Below are 17390 nucleotides of genomic sequence, written 5' to 3'. Positions count from 1 at the left end.
TGAAGGTTTCCAAGACAGAATTACCTCATTCTACTCCTACGTAAGGATTATCTCTCTAACTAAGTTATGTTCCTTGTTTCATTTGGATTTTGTGAATTTAGGGTAAATTACAAGGTAATTTAAGAAAGGGACATTACAAATGGTATCAAATCATGTTCTTGTCAGCCTGAGGGATAATAGTTTATGCAACTTAGTCAATGATATTTAAGGGCTCAAGAGTGGGAAAATAAGACAAGCCAAAAAAAGAAAAGAAAAAATGGAACAAGAATTTAGAACCTTTATGGAACAAACAACTTTTGCCCTTCAAAACATAAATGCCACCATAAGTACTTTAAGGCCCAATCTCAGACATGAAAGGGCAGTCACCCCCAACCAATCGAAAAATGAAACCACATTAAGATCTACCCCTAGAATAACTCAACCTTTCTTATTAACTAGGGAAGGGCTGACAAGGGAGGAGGAGGAAATAGATGCACAAAATCATGATTGTGATCATCTTGTTGAAGCATATGAAACACTTGATCCAAAAGTTAAGAGAAGTATCCCCTTTACAACAAATTGTGAGGCTAGAACTAGGAGTACTCAAAGGAGAGAGTGAAACCAAACCAATAAGGACTTTTAGCACAAGGTAGGCAAATTGACTCTTCCAAACTTTGATGGATCAACTAAGATCACATCCCACGCATGGATCCAAAAGCTTGATAATACCTATCTCTTCAACCATTGTTAGAAGAGGATTCCATCAAGTTTACCATATTACACCTAGAGGGAATAGCCCATGAACAGTGGTACCATGGATTAGTCACCCAAACCACAAAAACATAGAAAAACCTATGATACCTTTATTGCAACACTAATTGAGAGGTTTCATCAAAAGCACCTCGAGAAAGACTTCAAAGAGATAACAAGGATAAAGCAAGAGGGGTCCATTGAAGATTAAGTGGTTGAATTTCAAAGATAATTTTTTATGGTACCCAAAATATCGGAAAGAAGACTCGTCTACTTATTTATAGAAGGATGTTTTGATACAACCTGAGGTCTAGTGAGTGCCTTGGACCCTGCCACACTCCAAGAAGCAATCCTTAAAACCACTCGCCTAGATTTCACCCAAGCAAAGGAAAAGGATCACTCTAAGAAGGTGACATCAAAAGATAAGCACTTATATGACAAGGACAAGCACATGAGAAAGGTCTATGTTCTGATTGAAAGAGGAAATGGGAATGAGGACACACTTGCAAAGACAATGAAATCCAAGAGAAAAATATGTGTATTAGGTGCAAAGATCCATGGGCACCTGGACATAAATGTAATGTCAGGAGTCTTAAAAGAAAGAACTTGTGTTATAAATGCAAAGGAAATTGGGAACCAAGACACATATGTGGAAGCCAAATACATATAATAGAGGGCAATATCTGATGAAGAAGCAAAAGAAAACCTGAGCAAAAAAGCAAGATATGACGAAGGAGACCTTAAGAGCATTCCATAAAAAGAAGAGGGGACAATTAACAAATGGATCTTTGTGGAGGAACCAATCTAGTAATCATGATACCCTCCCCTTAATAAAAAAAAATATGACAACCAAAATTTATTTATTGTTGGCATTTGACACTCATACGGTAAGAGTTAATGGCATTTGGGTTGTCATTGATGCCAACTCATGGGAACTCATCTTCAGCTATAGATATATTCTATTTGGATTTATTGTTTTATCACTTTGCTTTGTTTGGGTTAACCGGCATTCATTACACTTAATCGGTATTCACTTTGCTTCACAACCGGCTAAGTCTTGATCCCAGTAGCGTGTATTTGGAACCCGATAATGGATAGGACCCGGATAGGAGATCTTGTGACCTTGATTATTTCTTTCATGGAATTTATGGTAATGTGTGAAGGCCAACATGATCATTGGGATTATGTTTGAATTTCATTATGATTCGGCAACCGACAGGATTATACTTTTCATTGAAGCCGACATGGGCGAAGATAGAAGGATATTTAAGGAGATCCTTACAGTGATGGATTAATAAGTTTTGGGAATGCAGTTTTGGTTGTGAATCATTCGGAGATTATCGGTATGTATTTTGGTCAGTGAATGAAAGCTTTTGTGTGCAGTTTCGCGTGCACAGCCTAACCAGTAGCAAAATAGGATAGAACAGAGCATCAACAAACTAGTACACAGTGAAGGTTATCAGAGCATGAACCAGAACTTATCCAGCATGATCAGATGCATCTTATAAGTTCATTCTTCTTGTAATTCTTTGTAAGTCAGTGAGACTTCTCCTTTTGTGTTGAGCAATGAGCTCTAGGCAGTTGGCCTGATTGCATGTACAATCCCCTTTATGTAATATTTGTATACCTTGATCAAGTATATAGATTTTGTGGCTATCAGCCCCACCGTGGTTTTTCCCTTTGCATGGTTTTCCACGTATAATTATTGGTGTTATGTTGTTGCCTCTTTATGTGTTATTTGGTGTGTGCACTTTAATTTTATTTACTATTAATTGGTTAATAAGCAATAAGTTGAAAACTAACATTACCGGCAGAACATTGATTCACCCCCCCCCCCCCCCTCCTCTTAGTGTTCTTGGATTCCAACATTTATAAGACCCAAGGTTTCTTTGTCAAGTAAAGATGAATCAATGAATACTTTCTAGTCAATAAGCAGGATCTAACAATGCATGTATTTGTGTGCATGCTTGTGTCTACAAATATACGCTCTATATTGCCTAATAACTAAGAGAATCAAAAATACATGAGGTTATCTAGGAAAGAATAGATGTGTGTCATCCTTATAATCCTCCAAACAATATATGGAAAGTTCGCCCTTGTTTTGCCTCATGATTACAATTAATGAGAGAAAACTTGTCCTAAGATTACAAGCCTTGTAAATTCCCAATCATTAGTTTAGATAACCCCAGATACATTAAAGATGATAATATATGAACTAAGGATCTAAGGGCTAGTTTAGGGGTCTCCCTATAAAACAAAAGAACTAGGTTTAGATTATTGCTTGAAGACAAGTAAATTTGGGGAGGGAGGACTATCATGACCCCAACCTAATTTAGCAAAATCTAATAAGCAATTGCCTCACAATAGTGAAATTTCACAATTTCTTACAGCACTTCGAATTACCACCAAGAGCATATCATAGACATCTATTACTATGTACTGATCATAGAAAGGAACAATTGCTTGATGGAGCACCATCTCTCTTCTCTATGAATTGTGATTATCCCTTAATCAACGAAATGATCAGCATTAAAAAATAAATAATTAAACACCAACCAAAGGAGGATTAAGCATTAACAAACTCAAATTAGAAGGAATGATTAAATGTTGAAAAAGTTCGGTGAACAACAAATAAGATATGACCCCTCCCATCGGTCACAACCTTAGAGGAAGGACACCACCCTACAAATCGATGGAAGGGTATAATAAGACATGACTTTCATTGAAGAAGAGGATGGGGGGGAAAAGGAAGAAACATCATATCTCAAGCATCCAGCATGAAGGACATTAACCCTTGTGATTTGGTATGAATAGATGAAAACAATATAATAATATGCACTTGTAATATTTATGCACTTACAATGTTTATACATTTATAAACTACTCCCTTGGAATAATCTAATATCTATGCACTTCATGTCTTTGCAAACATGCTCTACATGTATCAATAATAAAGATAATGTTGAATAATGTTTTTGATGCATAATCTGTATGTTATTGGTGTCTCAAATTGTGGTAGAGGGATAACGAATACAATAGGGAGAATGGTGAAAGATTCCTCACTAGGTATGGAACCTCGTAAAGATGGTTAAGGACCACAAGCCCATCTCATGATGATGGTTAAGGACCATCGATTAAGGACCACGTGAGGCTAAGGAGGATAAGGTCCTAACCTTGGGCCTAGGGTTGAGTCAAGGGCACCCTATTGCACTCTTCCCTCCAAACCCTATACAGTTAGTTTTTGAGGTAGACAAGAAAGGGGATCCTCAATCATAAGGGGAGATAAGAATAGCATGATGGAGGGGAACGATCTACAGGCTCCACTAGGTACGCCACCTCATGAGCATGGTTAAGGACCACGTGAGGCCAAGAGGGACAAGATTTCTCCTCTTGGGCCTAGGGCCAGAGATATTTAGGGTTCTTCATCATGACCATCCTATCTACATCCTCATTATGGTTAATCCTATGAGATCATTTGGATTTATGTGTGATAAGTGTATTTCTCATTTAACACTAGAGATGGATATATTATATGTATTATGTCTACATTATTATCTAACTTGTTTCCAAGTTTCCAAGACAGGCTTACCTCATTCTATTCTTAGGTAAGGATAATCTCTCTAACTAAATTATGTTCCTTTTTTCATTTGGATTTTGTGAATTTAGGGCAAACTACAAGGTAATCTAGGAAAGGGACATTACACATCCTATAGGGACCCTCTATTCTCACGATTTGCCTTGGCACAAATGGCTAGTAATTTCCATTAATTTTGTGATACATTTGTTCAAAACGTGGAACAAACACGATAGTATTTTGGTATTGGTTGATAAATTGACCAAATTAGCACACTTCATACTAGGCAATGTGAAGGGTGATGTCCCACTTTTGGCTAAAAGATCCATAAAGGAAGCCATTAGACTACATGGGATGCCTGAGGTAATTATTCTAATAGAAATAAGTTATTTACTTCCAAGTTTTGGACCTCTTATGACCACCTTGGGTACCAAACTCAATTTTAGCATTCCTTACCACCCTGAAATAGATGGCCAAACAAAAAGAGTAAATCAAATTATGGAAGATATGCTCTAAATGGATCAACCCACTTTGTGGGAGGGGTATTTGTCTTTAATTGAGTTTGCATATAACAACTCATACCATTCTTCCATTCAAATGGTGTCACTCGAAGCATTGTATGGAAGGTTGTGTAGAACACCTATAGGATGGGATGGTCCCTTCCCATCTTCAAACACCTTATGGTGACAAATCAGCACTGTTGTGAACTTTTAACAATCGAGTCCTCTATTAAGTCATAAGAAGCAAGATAGCAACCCATCATTGGGTGGATAGTGAGTTGTCTACCTTACTGACTTTTGTTAAGCAAGCTTGGAACCTACTTTTAGTTGGAAGTTGGCATAACATCTTGGGTATAAACAATTCATTGAAACTTTCATATTATAACAATGCTAGAATTATTAATTGAGCCATACAAGAGCTTGGGTTGGGAAACTAGCTACTTCCAAATTAGGATTCTCTTTCCAATTATAGTGCTAAGAAAAAGTATAGGTGTCGACTTTTAAGGCAACGGATGGAGTTAGGACCCTACGAGGGCATAGGTAGAGGATTGTATTCCTCTAAACACATAGACTAGACCTCTTTATCTGAGGTGATCATCAAAGGATAAATCCTATGACACGCTTATCCGCTTGAGATTGACTATAATCAAGGAGCATACTATGCAAGTAGACTGTCATCTCTACCACCTAATTAGTTGATGGACATTGTTAGTTGCATGCAGGCCAGGGATACCCCATGTTGATTTAGGGTATTGGAAAGATTATGCCAAGAGCAGGTGGGCTCGAGGGTTAGTTGTATGTCAACAATGGATGTCCTCATTGCTTAGTCGTCCAATGGACTACAAGGAAATGAGAATTTCTAATAGGAATGGGCTAGATAACAACCAAAACAAACCTTATAGTGTGGTATGACATGTCTCAATCAGCTGAGGTAGTTAGCACCTTAGGTGATTGGCCATTAGGAGGTACCATATAAGTGTAGACTTGTTGAATCTCTCTCTCTCTCTCTCTCTCTCTCTCTCTCTCTCTCTCTCTCTCTCTCTCTCTCTCTCTCTCCATAGGCCATAGAATCCTCTTGGAGGGGTGGATCGGGACTAAATCCACTATGGAGGGTTCACATTGCACCTCAAGCAATCCAGAGTGAGTTGCAAATGAGAAGCCTATATGACCTCATAGAACTCATAAGGTATGCTTTCATATATTATTAGTTTGTTTTCCTCCATTAGTAATTATGAAAAAAAAATTCAATTATGTTATGATAAATTACATGATTGTTGTCCTTGAATGTATATTACTCGTTATCATGAATGTCATGTATCAATAGATTTCTTAAAAATGTGTAAAATGTGTCTCTCGTTGGGGTTGTCGTTACAATTGTGAGATTTATAAATGGCCTCATTGTTGATTTAAGGAGGAATCATAAAATGCCCTATTATTATTATCAATATACTTCGATTGGCATGTGCTTCTCAGTTGTATTCCTATGCCTTGGAATTGAATAGTGAATATATTGAGTTCAAATGTGTGCAAGCTGAGGTATTCTTTGAATGTAACAAGAAATCTTTAAATTTGATGTGGAACTCATAGATAAGGTTAATACTTATAATACACATTGTTCAATAGATTATGAATGCTTTCATTTCTTAGTTCAACTTAACAAACTCATGATAATGTATATTCATTACCTTATTGACATTAAATGTTTTTGATTACGGGAAAAGAAGGTTTTGAAGGGATCCCGAAACCCTTTACAAAAGATCCTTAAAAGATAATAACATTAAGAAACATGAAAAGACAGACTGCCAAAAAACCACCACAGATATGAGTAAAAATCAGCAAAAAAAGCCCAACAAAACCAACCACATCCAACCATAACATAAAAAAGACAGAAGACAAATTACTTAATGTTTTTTAGGGCATTAGCCAAATTTCCGCTAATCCCTTGCAAATCTTTAATATTATCCCTAAGCTTAGGGATATCCTTTGAAGAGGCCACAACAACATTTTTCATGCTTGCCCTTGTTCTTTTTGTAGCACCGCCAGGAGCACTTTCCACTGTCCCTACCTCGATAGCATCCTCATCAATATCTAGGTCCACGACAGGTTTGGAGATGCTGGAACCATCAAAGAACTTGGTAATTTCCTCTAAATTCTTAGTCACAAAGATAAGGATATCCAGAATCATTACCAAAAAGTTTTTCATAGCTATTTGGACATGAAAGTTTTAAAAATTTGTGTATCCCACATGAACAGTTATTTTTCAGGGTTCTATATTGCATAACCCTAATAGGCCTAGAAAACTTTGGCAATGGTAGATTTAAGACGATGATGATAATTATGGATATCAATATTAGTGCATAGGCAAGTTATTTCAAATCATGTTCTAGGTATTTTTTGATAGCCTATGGCCACTAAAAAATGTGAAATCAAAAGCATTGCATGCTGACCAATTTCAAGAGCATTCATGTTGGCACTTTGGTCTACACCCTACACAATGTCAAAAACTGCCAATGCATGGACAAGTCAAAAACTGCCAATGCATGGACAATTCCTCAGACATGTTATTTCTCCTAAGGTTTGGCTTGTCTTTCCATGCATTATTTATTATCCTTGTTTGTGCCGTGTACAACCATGGTTGTCTTTGATCCATGTTAAAGTGTTGGTATGCATGTTTGTGTGGTCTACATCACAAAGGTTTTTCATGTTGTTATGTCCCACTAGTACATTTGCCCCGTAATAAGAACCAACGTTAGAGCCCTATTTCACATGCCTCACAATACAAAATCTTAAGCCTCTGTTTGCCTCGTCGTAGTTTCTGTGTTGACTCACCATTTATCATCAATTTGAGAGTCTAAGACGTTTTCTGGTCAACCCACAATATTGTGTTTCCAAAATGGAACATTAAAATTTAAATTTTTCAACAATTTTTCACTTTTTGGCGTTTCTAACAACTAAACCGTTAAGAATTTGAAATTTTGTATAATGTTTTTATAACTTTGAGAAATAATTTGAATTTTTTCACATGTTTTAATAATTTATTTTAATGGTTAACAATATATTTGAAAATGACTTTATTTTGATAAAACATAGCTTTACTTATAAAAGGACAAAGCTATACATTTTTTAACACAAGATTTATAATACAAATAATTTTTCATATTTTTTTGCCGCATTTTTTAATCTTTTTTAAAGTAAGATTAACTATAATTCAACTTCAAGACCTGTATTGACTGTTGTTAACCGTTGTACACACATTATGGCAAAATAGCTTTGTCGTTAAGGAAAACAGTTTCTGGATTTGATTGTGTAAGGTTTTTAAACATCAATGTTTGGGATCACATTCCGTGATCCATCATCAGGATAAATGAAAATTCAAGGAAATGAAAGATAGCTTTTTCGTTTTATTTGTTTCAGGTATGCAGGACTACTCTTAAAATCGTTTTTAAGATGGACACAAAAGCATTCGTATTTGTGATTAAGCTATTTCCGCTTGTAAAGCTTCGCCACGTAACTTCGGATTTCAGTTTTCAGTTATGTCTTCAAAAAACTATCACGCCCCAAAAGTTCATCCTCCCACAAATTTAAAATGCCATGCTGTCAATTTGTCATCTATGCGCCTTCTTCTGCATTGTAAGCTATATTTTTCATATTCATCATTGTACCCATGAATAGAAAGAAGTGCGTGGACAGAGAGTTCTAAAACACAAGTTGATAACTTGAATAAATCTGACAATAAAATTAATATACCAAGAAAAGCGGGTTGGTCGGACGCTCTTTTCCAAAGAGTCTAGCAGGACAGAGTTACACTGTGTTTTTGTCAATTGAAACAATTGGTGGAGAAGAAACACAACACGCGTTCATATAGATTCAACCATATGTTGTTGACCTTGATTGGGTAATTTTCGAGGATACAATTTCTAACACTTGCTTGGAAGAGATCAAAATGTTCTCGAAACATTTCAATAGTGGAAAATCTTTGACGGCCTTCTCTTTAGTTAAGGTATCCATCTCCCTATAGGCGTGGTGACTCTAGTTAACAGAGTAACACCAACCTTTCCTCCTTGCTTAGTTACAGCATTCACGTTTACATTCATTGAAAAAAAAATCTAAAATAATAATTTTGTCTCTGCCCCAACAGTCATATGATATTCAGCATCAATTATGTTTGCCTCCCTAGAGACTTACAAAAAAACGAACCAAATACATTTTTAAAATGCATCGAGCTCACGAGATTGGAATAAAACAAGAATTTCCATCACAAAAAAACGATCACAATTTGGTTGCCAGTTTCAGAATCATTCGCCATCTGATATATGGTTATTCATGATACGCAAGCAAAGCACCCTAAAATCTTAACTCCAATAATATGGCTTTACACATTCTAATTCTTGCGGACAAGATATACTGCTCAAAATGAATTTACAATTGAAGTGCATATTAAAAGACTTCTGAAATTGCCTTCGATTAGTGCTTTCAAATTGATCTCAAGACCATGCCTGAACTTAGCATTCTTGAACTTAAAAGTACATAATTGTCACATCTTTCTTTGTTTGTTTGTTTAGAGAATCTCTAAGCTGCTCAATGACATGGTATCAAAAAAAAGTAACTATAGTATTCAGTCAGCACTTGGATATATAATACAAAGCGGAAAAATGCATTAAAGATGACCTGTCTAGACAAAAATGATGTTTTCCAGAGGACCAGCTATGGGATTAGAACTTCCACAATTTAAATATATTTGTGCCGCACTAATAGACTTTCTACAAGTGACGCATGCAAATTGGTTAAGTGTTACATGTCCATTGTCTACCACACAAATGAACATCTAATTGAACACATCTTCAGTATCGCCCTCTGCATGCTCCCCCTCCTCAAGATTGCAGAACTCCAGAAAGTGTGTGGGTCGATGATCCTCATGGTAAAAGTCTCGAGGAGTTCCCAGCTTAACTCCATACTTCATACTCACCGTATGCTTGACACCCATGAAATTGTAATTCCATGGACCATTGTCTGGAACCTGCACGTACATGAAATATCAAGTGCTTGGATTAGGAATTTTGACTCAGAATATAAATTTAATTGCCCAAAATCTGCACAAACACAACTCAACAAACAAAGAATAATTTAGCATAAGCATCGCATGCTTGGCTCAGTAATTTTGACATAAAATGAAAAATTGACATTTTAGTTAGTATGTAACATTTAGCTTATAAATAGAGACCAATACCATTGGTTTCCAGTAGACAATAGCAAGATACAAAAAACATACATTGAGAAATCTAGAACATTCTAGAGCTAACAGATATGAACAAGAACAAAGATTGTCTTTCCTTCTAGTGTTATAGGAAAAAACTGTCAGCTGTGAAAATTTAAAAAATCTCAAAAGTTTTGTTCCGCATCAGATGACAGTTTAACAATTTTAACTTTTAAAAATAAAAGTAAACCTAAATTCCATGGTTTTTTATAATGGTAAAAGAATAGGCTTTTGAAAAGGACCCGAACCCTTTTACAATGAACTAACCATTAGGGAAGAAGAACAAGTTCTATGAGGTATGGAACAATCAAAACCACCAAAAAACAATAGGAACAGAAAACACAGGGACAACACATCACAGAACCAGAGAAACACCAAGGAAGTACCTCCCATGATATCAACAAGCTTCTTCAAGCTTGAGGCAGCCTACCCTTCTCATCAAGAAGTTGACTTGGTCCATAAAAGAAGCCCCCAGGCGATGGCTTTGATAACAATGGTTTCAGCATTGTGGGCCATAGTCTTAGCTCTCGATCTTCTTGCAGGGCCCTCCAACTTGATACGTCTTTTCCTTTTTTGCAGTTCATTTTGGAGCACACAGAGACTGGTAGCTGGACTTATTACAGGCTTTTTGCTTAAAGCCACAACTTGAGCAAGATTTTTGTTCAACTCATACTGATTTCTCCAAATGAAGAGGATTTTCTCATATTTGAAATGTGGCATAGAATTTGTTAATTTCCTTCCAAATCTTATTGTCATAATGGTCTCTGGCTTCCTCCTTGTCTGTCTTAAATAACTCCTCAATCTTGTAGATTCTATTTCTAGAGTCCTAATGTTGCCATAAAAACCACTTGATAATGTTGTTATGCAGATTTAATTTTTTAAACTACCCTTCCATATGTCAATGCAGCTTTTCAGATTGATACACTTAGGATAGTTCGGGTTTTGCACCTTATCCTGCATACACAGGTGATTGACTCTCTTTTTTGCATAATCCCAACAACTCTGGTTGTGATGTTCTGTTTTCAAAATAAGCCAATTTACATTTTTAGAAATTTACTCAGCAACTGAAAAAAGAATTTATATGAGATTCGCCCGAGACAAGAAGGTAATTCGCTAGAGCATAAACTAGCCACGAGGAAGGTAATTAAAGGAGATTTAAAAATGGCACCTAAACTAAGAAATCTCCAATTGCGTTTAAAGAATGAATGAATTAAAACTAAAATTATATCTGTATAATGCTTCTGGATTTGATTGTGTGAGTTTTTTTGCATCAACATTTCGGATCACACTCTGTGATCCATCATCAGGATGATAGTAGAGAGCACCAGGAGAAAAATGGATGATATTGCAGACCTAGCCACAATAAAAAGAGTGAGAAAGGTGGGGAAAGGATTCGGGTGCTGCTTATTTAAGCCCGACCCTTGCCTTTGCTCTTTGTGGTTCGTCCAACTTTTGAAGCGGTGTTTGCTTCGACTATATGGTCCAATGGCATGCTGACTAATGATGGTCCATCCAGGGAGTTGCTGCGTTTCCGTTATCAAGATGGTCGGGCGTTCTGTTTAATTGAACTTAGTGGGTCGGTGGACCGAGACTGTGTATGCACATAAGACGCTTTAGTTACGCTCTTGACCGGCTCAGAGGCCGCTGCTCGTCTGCATCTAAAGAATATGGATTTGGATCCGAACGCGCCCTTCAAATAGTAGGGCCACAATAAAAAGAGTGAGAAAGGTGGGGAAAGGGAGAGAGAGGGTGTATGAGGAAAGGACAAGTGGCAGCTTAGGATAGGGAAATCAATATATAAAATACTGAAAACAACAAAGGACACCAATTATAGTTTATCAAGAGCCAAAGGGTGTATCAAGTGTTGTGTCCTATGAAGCAATCGGATATACAAGGGAGATAATTTTGATAAGAGGAGGCATCAATTGGAAGGAAATATAAGTGACTTGAAAGAAAATTATCACAGCCAAAGAGGATGCAAACCATCCAAGGAAAAACTAAGAGATTTAAGGACTAGAACCCTTAATTCTCCCATCAAGTCCTGGGATTAAAAACCATTACTTGTCTAGATATCGAGGACAAACATTTAATGAAAAATAGCTTGGGTGGAACCAAAATAGTGACCTTAGGAGCATAGGGTTGGGTGTGGGGAGGCTTATCCACCACCAAAGCTTCAGAGTGCAGAAAAAGGGGAGACAACTCAACCCCACAACTAGGGTTTGCGGGGATACCCTGTTTCAGTTTAACCTGTATCTTTGCAGAGTTGACAACCCCAGGAAGAGTTGGGGTGGGGATTTAGCCAAATTCAAATATGTAGATGCAGTAGATTAAGCCCTGATGCAGGGACAACTACTTCCTAGAGGCAAATTTGCACAAAATATCTGAGAGAATGAGATAAAAGGAAAAATCACTTTCTTCCCATGGCAGAGATGGTTAAGCATTGGAAAGTGGCAAGTATATCCTTCTATACCTACCCATGAGGGTGAAATACCTTGTGAAGATGTCGGCTACTTCCACCTAGAGCTTGGAGACGTCTTCTTTTCTGAAGCAGTTCTAAAATTTGGAAACCTTTTCACCTTTCCTCGAAAAAGCCTCCTTATGCTGGTGATCCCTGTGTTGATGTAATAGCGTCGGTCAGAATTCTTCTGAGCCAATATAGACAACTAAATTGTCTAGGCCTAATCGGCCTTGGACAATTTATTTATATCGATTTGGTTATACTCATGCTAAACCAATTTTGTTATCTAAACAATGATTAAGACGTGTTTGTAATAAGCCGATTAAGATGTGTCCCTTGAAACTGAATCGGTTCTAATATGAGACGTGTTGACATAACCGATTCATAATTATAATATAATCATGTCCCATTCAAGAGGCTTGTTGATTAGAAGCCGACTCATGGAGGAGTTGTGTTGGTTGAATGCACACCGGATCGAGTATTTATGAAGATCGTATCCCACTCTCTAGCATTATCAAAGGACATACAATCAGCAGAACAGTATCCACGTGAGCGTAGCAGTAGTATTAACTTAGGAGAGAAGTGCTTGGGAGGGCAAATCATTGCCCGTGGTTAATTGAGCACACCTACAACTCAACATGGTATCAGAGCGGATACAATTCTAAGCCTGTGCATTGGTTGTTGGCAAGCGTCAACAGCTTGGTTGATTCACCTTGCTTAAATGCAGGAGGCGAGTCTTTGCATTACTTTGTTTCCTTTTGCCCTTACATTGACTTCACAGAACGCACCGAATGAAAGAAAACGAAGTTCTGTTCTTGAGGCTCGGTGCTCCTCTTGCTTTACTTACTTGAGAAGAAGCAATGTGCGGGAAGTTAAAGGATGTGTAGATGGATTTACACACTACCCTGAGATTCTGATTCTTCATTGTTACCTTGTTTATTTTAGTCGTGTTGATTGTCCGTGGATCTTTGAATGATTAGAACCCGGTTCACCAAAGGAGTCAAAGTCAGAAGCAACATAATTAAGGTGGAGCTGTGCCTATGCAGTAAATACATGATGGCAACAAATTATTAAGGAATGCAATGTTGTAACATTATACAGGAAAAGAGCTTTATAATTACTTTGAGGAATTTGAAAAAGAAGTGGTCCAGCAGCGGAAAGGATTTGTGGCTATTGTTTTAAAAATTATTGTTATTATGGATCCGTGTATCACCAGTCGATCAACAGCAACAGCAGTGCAACGGCATCCACACCATCAGAGGCCGCTTGTGGATATTATTTCCAATACTAATTCGAACCTCAGGCTGAGAAATCCACCAAGTCACACGGAAGGCGAACATGTTGCATTCTTCGACGGGCAGATTCATTTGAGAAGCTTGATAAGATCGGACAAGGAACTTACAGCAATGTGTATAAGGCACATGATATTGGCACTGAAAAAAATTGATGCCCTAAAGAAGGTGCGGTTTGACAATTTGGAGCCTGAAAGTGTGCACTTTATGGCAAGAGTGATACAGGTTTTACGTAGACTTGATCATCCATATGTGGTGAAGTTGGAGGGATTGGTTACTTCACGAATGTCCTGCAGTTTATATCTTGTATTTGAGTACATGGAACATGATCTTGCTGGACTTGCTGCGTGCCAAGGGATTAAGTTCACTGAACCGCAGGCAGCCCTTGACAAGCCATGTGGTAACGCTTTGGTATCGGCCTCCAGAACTTTTACTTGGTGCCACTGAATACAAAGTTGCCGTGGACTTGTGGAGCACAGGTTGCATACTTGCCGAGCTACTTGCTGTAAAACCTATAATACCTGGGAGAACAGAGGTGGAACAGCTGCACAAAATCTTTAAGCTGTGTGGTTCACCATCAGAAGATTATTGGAGAAAGTCAAAGTTGCCACATGCAACCATCTTCATGCCACAACAACCTTACAAGTGTTGTGTTGCAGAAACCTTTAAAGATTTCCCAGCGTTGGCTTTGGCTCTGACGGATGTTCTTCTTGCTATAGAACCTGCTGATCGTGGAAATGCATCTGCAGCTCTAAAGAGTGATGAGGTTTCTCTTGTGATCTGCAGACAGTGTCTTTGTCCGCACCATTCCTCTATTGGGTGATTATATTGCCGTGAAGAGCATTAAGTCATAGGATATTAATATTTGATGCCAAACTATATTTTGGGAAGGCTGTATTGCTGTAGACTTCTATTGGCAGTGGTGATTGAAGTTCTTGAAATAATATAATAGTTGTTGGCTTGCCGAATATAAATTCCTGGAGTATTCGCTGGGTCAGTTCACTTCCAAGAACCATTTCATATCTTTTAGAGGTGCAGTTCAAGGAGATGTATTTGTGTTTGGGCAGCTACAACAAAGATTATTGCTGGAAACTCAGAACAGTTTTTTGCATGAAAATATGGAAGATGTTTCTGCTAACACTCCTCATTGTGGGCATGTATGGTACCATTATTCTGTAAACTGTTAATGTTGGCAGGTAACCTAGTGGAAGGGATACGGTGTTGGGCATTAGAAGTCAAGCGAATGTGTGAGTTGGTTGTGGGATGCCACTTCCTTGATGCGGCTCTTCAAGAAGTCTGAGATTCTAACAACACCATTACCTGCTGGCCGTTCTTATAAATTCAACGCTGGAGCTGTTGTCTAATGGAGCTATGCACAGTGATGCAGTATCTGAAGAGTGACCTCTGTATCATTCAGTAGTTGTGGAATCTACTTTCATGCTTCAAGTACAGCGAATGCCACCTTGGTCTGGGATACAAGGATGATACGAATGAATCCCGGTTCAATGCCAAAGGAGATACCTTTAATTGTCGCTGATCCCACAATGCATTTTATGAGACCTCTGTATTGCCTAAACCATGGCAAACAGATGCCCACGGCAGAGAATGCTGGTCAACTTCCTGGATCATTCATGAGAAACTACAGTGCTGCAAAGATCAGGAAAGAACAATTGTTGGATTGTGAGGAAGATTAAACGGATAAGTTTTTTTTTATGATTATACCTTTGAATAATGTTCATGAATTTCTTATGTAGTTATTATTCATGCATTAACATTAGTATCTCTCCTCGGGATAGTTTAATTCTATGAACTATTAGTAATCTCTCTCTAAAATGCTTCTAGGACGGATCGAGGAGCAAAAGTATGATGAGAGATCACATTCAAGGGAGAAAGAGCTTGATGCATCCTGTGAGGAAGTCACAGAGGCTGAAGAATGGAGACACAGCCTGCTGCCTTGGGACTAAGTTGGTGGCACATAAATGGAAACATCTCTTGAAGAGGGAGAACCTATACAGATTGCCATTACAATCAGTTTCTTCGAAGAGGAGGAATTAACATTCAGAGGGAGTCTAACAAACCTACAGAGGCAACCTTGGACGAGAAGGTCGGGAGGTTGATGTTAGTACTCAGACATTCAAAAGGAGTCCCAACATTAGTGATTTCTTGAGATGTACCTTAATGCATTCTTCTCTGTGAGAGAGAAGTTTGAGGTGCAAGCCCTTGTTAATGCATTCTTCTCTGTAAGAGAAGTTTGACGTGTAAACCCTTGTTCCACCCTTTGTGAGTAGGTATGGTGGATCCACCCTTTGGGAGTAGCCATGGTGGATATCATGGAAGAAATTCCATGACTTAGCACTTGTGTTTATTCACCCTCTGGGAGTAGCTATGGTGAACGTCATGCTGAGATGACGACATCACATTTCAGATGTGATGTGCACTTGTGTTCTTTTGCATTTCCATTCATGAAAGTAGCCATGATGGACCCACCCTCTGGGAGTAGCCATGGTGGTTGTGTTCATTTGTATTTCTACCCTTCGGGATGAGCCATGGTGGATCCACCCTCTAGGAGGAGTTATGGTGGATGTCATGTGTGTGACACCATGACAACATCACGTGAGAGAGTTCGTGATGATTTTCTTGTACTTGTGTGTTCCCCCTCTAGGATGATCCATGGTGAATATCATTGTGAGGTGACGATCTCACAATGATGAACACTTATACATTTTACCATCATTGTGAGGTGACAAGCTCGCAATAATGGTTGATATCATAGTGAGGTGATACCTATTCTTACAACATCCATGGGAGAAGCCATGATGGTTGATATCACAGTGAGGTGATATCTTTCCTTTCCACATATGGGAATAGCCATTGTGGTCAAACATCACGATGAGGTAATATGCGTCTTTCATACACGAGTGTAGTCATTGTGTTAGTCATCACGATGAGGTGATGTGACTTGCAGATATCAAGAAGGATTCCTCCCTAGCTAAAAGGGAGTGTTGATGTAATAGCGTCGGTCGGAATTCTTCTGAGCCAATATAGACAACTAAATTGTCTAATTGGCCTAATTGGCCTTAGACAATTTAGTTATGTCGATTTGTTATACTCATGCTAAACCGATTTTGTTATCTAAACAATGATTAAGACGTGTTTGTAATAAACCGATTAAGATGTGTCCCTTGAAACTGAATTGGTTCTAATATGAGACGTGTTGACATAACCGATTCATAATTATAATATAATCATGTCCCATTCAAGAAGCGTGTTGATTAGAAGCTGACTCATGGAGGAGTTGTGTTGGTTGAATGCACACCGGATCGAGTATATATGAAGATCGTATCCCACTCTCTAGCATTATCGAAGGACATACAATCAGCAGAACAGTATCCACGTGAGCGTAGCAGTAGTATTAACTTAGAAGAGAAGTGCTTGGGGGAGACAATCAAATATTGTCTATGGTTGGGAGGGCAAATCATTGCCCGTGGTTAATCGAGCACACCTACCACTCAACACCTTGAACTTGATCATCTTGTACAATTTGAGTCCCTCCATTTGTAAACTCGTAGCCATGGCAATAAGC

At 38.1% G+C, this 17390-nt stretch overlaps 1 protein-coding gene and 1 pseudogene across 1 annotated transcript in view; one reads left to right on the top strand and one right to left on the bottom strand.

The window, feature by feature from the left end:
• Positions 1-9130: 9130 nt before the first annotated feature.
• LOC131068474 (pre-mRNA-processing-splicing factor 8A) overlaps positions 9131-17390 on the bottom strand; it is a 61531-nt gene continuing 53271 nt past the window's right edge. Inside the window, exon 26 of the mRNA XM_058003654.2 lies at positions 9131-9820. Coding sequence (XP_057859637.1) covers positions 9629-9820 — 192 coding nt within the window. The 3' untranslated portion in view covers positions 9131-9628. The remainder of the gene's footprint in view (positions 9821-17390) is intronic.
• Positions 13959-14715, top strand: LOC131068475 (probable serine/threonine-protein kinase At1g54610; annotated as a pseudogene).

This window comes from Cryptomeria japonica, chromosome 3 (assembly GCF_030272615.1).
Source record: "Cryptomeria japonica chromosome 3, Sugi_1.0, whole genome shotgun sequence".
In the NCBI taxonomy this organism is placed as follows: domain Eukaryota; kingdom Viridiplantae; phylum Streptophyta; class Pinopsida; order Cupressales; family Cupressaceae; genus Cryptomeria; species Cryptomeria japonica.
The sequence above is the reverse complement of the archived record's forward strand: the minus strand, read 5'-3'. Positions and strand labels throughout refer to the sequence as shown.